This window comes from Dipodomys ordii, unplaced genomic scaffold, assembly GCF_000151885.1.
Source record: "Dipodomys ordii isolate 6190 unplaced genomic scaffold, Dord_2.0 Scaffold166, whole genome shotgun sequence".
Lineage (NCBI taxonomy): Eukaryota > Metazoa > Chordata > Mammalia > Rodentia > Heteromyidae > Dipodomys > Dipodomys ordii.
The window spans coordinates 224,268-228,794 of record NW_012267382.1 but is presented as its reverse complement, the minus strand read 5'-3'; the positions used below and the strand labels follow the sequence as shown (position 1 = coordinate 228,794).

At 56.6% G+C, this 4,527-nt stretch overlaps 1 protein-coding gene across 1 annotated transcript in view; it reads right to left on the bottom strand.

Moving 5' to 3' along the window:
• Positions 1-2,204: 2,204 nt before the first annotated feature.
• Positions 2,205-4,527, bottom strand: part of Nlrp6 (NLR family, pyrin domain containing 6) — a 5,898-nt gene continuing 3,575 nt past the window's right edge. The window contains exons 3-5 of the mRNA XM_013033339.1: positions 4,222-4,523; positions 3,178-3,270; positions 2,205-2,379 (exon numbers count right to left, since the gene is read on the bottom strand). Coding sequence (XP_012888793.1) covers positions 2,205-2,379; positions 3,178-3,270; positions 4,222-4,523 — 570 coding nt within the window. The remainder of the gene's footprint in view (positions 2,380-3,177; positions 3,271-4,221; positions 4,524-4,527) is intronic.

Here is a 4,527-nt window from a genome sequence, read left to right as displayed (position 1 = left end):
CCGCCCAGCGCCCTTCCTCGGGGCCCTCCGCCCGCCCAGCGCCCTTCCTCGCGGGCCCTCCTCCGCTGCTCCTCCGCTGCCGCTCCCAGTGGCCTCTCAGGCCCTGATCTCCACTCGGCTTTCCTGCACATGCATCGGTCACATGCCCGTGTGCTGGGCCTTGTGTATTTACCATGAATGCATTATTATCCTAGCATTCAAATATGACATATACACACAGTGCTGTACATACCAATGCATTGTGTTTACTGCATCTTATTTGTGTATCAAAAATACTATGCACAATACATACTCTATCTTCTGTCGTATTTACTTATGATGACGTGTGTGCTGTACCATTTGTTTTGTGCATCTATTTATTGTATCAAGTTCACGTATTACTTATGTACTTATTGTCTTTTTGTCAAAATGCCAGCTCAAGGAGGACAAGGGTTTTGTCTGCTTTGTAGAAGAACGAACTTATTTATAAAGGGCTCACTGCAAAGTGTCCCCTCTGCCAGGGTCTCGGGGGCTGGCCACGCCGGGCGGTGCTGAGCAGACGCCTCAGAGTTCAGGGCCACGCTTTCCTCCAGGCTTTGTGCAGTCAGACCAGCCCACTGCGTTTCCTCAGCAGTGAACTGAGGAGTAAACCCTGCCCAACACAGGCAGGCGGGTGCAGACTGCTGACACTTGTTTGGTTTTTTTTAAAACTGTATTTTTTTAACTGTATTTTCTTTGTTGGTACTGGGGATCTAACCCAGGACATTGCACTTGCTAGGCAAGCGCTTTGCCACTGAGCTACATCCCAGCCCTACTGACACTTTCAAAAATGATGCCAGAGGAGAACTGATTATCAGTATCTTGCCAGACTAACCTGGGCTATTGCTCTAAGTCCACCCTCTCCTGGCCCCCTTCCTGGAGACCAGAGAGAGTGAGTGGATGGCTCGGACTCAGGCCACAACCCTAATGCCAAGTCCCATGTTCTCAGGGAAGGCCTTCCTCCTTCAGCCTACAACCCCTGAAGATGAGGGCCAGGTTAGAGCGGTCCCTATCACACTCCATAACGAATTCCATTAGTATCAGGCAGAATCTACTGGCTACATTTCACAGGATAAAAACCAAAGCCCAGACGGAGGCACACAGAAGCAGGCAGAATCCAGCAGCCCGATCTCAGCCTGACCCTGAGCACCTTCCCCCAGAGCGAAGGCCCGAGAGTCTCCACAGCCTCAGAAGCTTCCTCTGAAAAGGAAGCCAACAGTCTGCCAGCACACACAGGTGCTCAGCTAATGGTCCTTCCCATCACTGTGCTACGGCTAGAGGGTCTCCAGAGAGGAAGGCAGCAATGGCTGTGAGGCTGGGGGAGGGAGAATCCAGGACCTGGAGGGAGGGAATGTCTGGGGCCTGCCTGAGATCAGGGGCTGGGTGTGTGTGGGCCTCCCACTTGCCTGCTCAGGGCCTCTTGGCTCAGAAGAGCTGCCTGGAGGCTAAGGGATGGGGAGGGCTTCTCCACCTGGACTCTCACTAGTTTTCCGCACCCCAGGGCCTCACAGGGCACTGACACATTCCGTGGGAGGCTCTAGATGGCTGTCCAGTGCTGGGTGTACGATGACCAGATCTGGCTTTTCTGTCTTCAGTGCTTGAAGCTCCTGCTGTGACTGCCCACTCAGCTCCACAGAAGCCAGACTACAGCCACATGCACACAACAGGAAGGCGGGTCAGCAGTTAGAATCTGTGTGAGACTGGAGACCTTCTAGGGAGTAAAAGGCTATTGGGTTCACTGGCCCAGACTTCAGGCATGGGTAACTTGGTTCAGGCCTAGGGCCAGGGTGTGGGAAGATAGGTGTCTTCAAGCTGGAGCCTCACGTGAGGTTGGTCACGTGAGCTGGGCATGTGGGGGGTGTCTTGGAGGGATTTCCCTTAAAGGTGCAGGAGAAACCCTCACAGCCTCTGGCCCCAGAGTAGGTAGGCTGTGCCTCAGCACCCCCTTTACCTAAGGGTCTGCAGGATGCATCCTGGATGCCGCAGGACTGAACACAGATGGGTCACCATGGGGCCTGTCAGCTGGCAGCCACTGAGGTCCAACGTGCTGAGGGCAGAACTGTGCCGGAGCAGTCCAACTAGGTACTGGAAGGCTCCCTGCAGGTCCAGCAGCTGCACCCTGGGGAGAGGGCTGACCTCAGGTACTGCTGGGGCTGGGGTCCGGTCCATCCCCTCCAGGCCGGGCCTCACCTGAGGGTCTGCACCTGGCACTTTGGCCAAGCCAGGCCCTCACTCAGCATCCGCATGCCTGCCTGGCTGAGCCGGTTCTGGAGGAGGTTCAGCTCTGTGAGGGAAGGGGCTGCCCTCAGGGCCTCGGAGAGGTCTTGGCAAACCACGTCGGGGAGTTTGCAGTGAGCCAACCTGTGATCGAGAAGCAGGGGGACTTGTGTGCAGGCGCCTGGCCATTTCTCAGCGACATAGACTGCCCACTCCTTGGTGGGCTGATGCTCAGTCAAGAGATGCATGGGCCTCTCTTAAATGTCCATCAGGTTGAGATGGGCAATTACTTGTTTAGTCAGCCAGTCCCTGATTGTTGGGCAGTTGTGCTATTTTTGTCTTTTTTTTTTTTTTTTAAATCAACGTGCTGAGCATCTTCCTACACTCAGTACTGGTACTGGTAGGATTGTTGAGCCGTCCTGGGCTTCTCACGTTAACTGGCAGCAGTCCAGCCCTTCGTCAAGCTAGTTTACCATCTGGCTGTTAATGTACAACTACTCTTTCATCATGCTCTGTCAATACCAGTCCCCATAGCTTTTATTTCTTTCTGCTCACTGGTTGGAAAGACACCTCATTCTAAGTACCTTCTGAGCCTCACTAAGCAACACCAAGCCTCTGAGGCAAAACCTGCCAGCTGCGTTTTACAGGGAGGAAACGAAAGCCCAGAGAGAGGCACCCAGCAGCAGGCCAGGGTCCACAGCCAGCCTGAGCTTGGAGGCCGACTCCAGCCATCTCCCACAGCACTCAGAAGCACCGTCTGGGGAGAAACGATACCCTTCAGGGTGGCAGCCCGTGGCCTTCCACACAAATCAGCACAGACTGCTTTCTAGTGGCACCTAACTCAGCCATGGGTGCCTAACAGGCTCTAGCTTTCCCCATGAGCCTGACTTCTGGCTCTCCACAGGGCGCTGGGCTGTGAGGAGCCAGGGCATGCGCACTCACGTTAGGCTTTGCAGACCACACTGCGGATCAGCCATGGCCTCACAGAGTGGACGCAGCAGGGAAACTGGGAGATGTTTTGTGGTGGCTCGAGAACTGTCAGGAGAGAGAACAATGTGAGGCCCACTGTACCCTTTCTAGAAAGGGGTCCTTCCTATCTTAGCTTCTGCAGCACTGGAGCTGGCTTTGCCACTCATCCCCATACCAAGTCAAGACCCTTCCACCCTCAGTATCTTCCCCCGCCAAACCCAGAAATGGGTTCCCTGGGCCCAGCCTCTGTCAACAACCTAGCAGAGGCTGAGCACTGAGAACAGGTGCTGCTGGAGCCAAGTGCAAAGAAACTCTAGCACCAGCTTCATTTGGAGGAGCTGAGGCTCTGGTGGAGGATGGGCAGTGGAGAGAGCACGGTGTAGGCTGGTTAAGGGGCCCTCCTGGGACCAATGGAAGCCTAAGCAAGCTGGGGAACCAGGGTGCGTTTGAGGACTGGCAACAAGCACAAAGCTCAGGGTAAAAGGGCATAGCTGCCGGGCGCGGGTGGCTCACACCTGACATCCTAGCTACTCAGGAGGCTGAGAGCTGAGGATTGCGGTTCAAAGCCAGCCCCAGCAGGCTGTGACTCTTATCTCCAATTGGCCAGTAAAAATTCTGAAGTGGAGATGTGGCTCAAGTGGTGGAACTCCATTTGAGCAGAGAAAGCTCAGGGACAGTGCCCAAGTTCTGAGTTCAAGCCCCAGGACCTGCATACCCAGACAGACACACAGGCACACAGACACACACAGAGTATATTATGAGAAGACAAGGAGGAGAAGCTGAGCTGTGTGGAGGCATGGCGGCTACGCTGATGGTGGAGGGGGGGAAGTGCGGGAGGGAACCTGGGGGAGATGAGCAGCCACCTGACAAGGGGGAGGGCAGAGCCAGCTCTCAGGTCCCTTTTGGGGTCTGGAGCAGCAGGCTTCGGGTCTGAGCAGGCCTCCGCAGCCCCGCCGGGCCCGGGGCACCAGCACACGGGCCCTACGGCCAGAGGGCGGCCCTGACCCGAAGACTCACCCCTGAAGCCGCTTCATCAGACTCTTCTTTTCCTTCTCCTGGGCGGCCACCAGCCTGCAGGCGCGCAGCCTCAGCGCCTGCCCCGCGGGGCAGCACCGCACGCAGTAGCTCAGGACCTCGAGGTCCATGCGGCTGAAGCGCACTCGCTCGAGCACCAGCTCGGGCAGGCCGCTCAGGGCCTGGCGCACGAAGGCGTCGTCCTGGGTCTCGTACAGGCAGTACAACAGCTGCAGCTGGAAGCAGTCCTCCTCCTCGTCCTCCCCGCCCTGCCCCTCGCCCGCCGGGGCCGCCCCGCGCCGGCCCTGC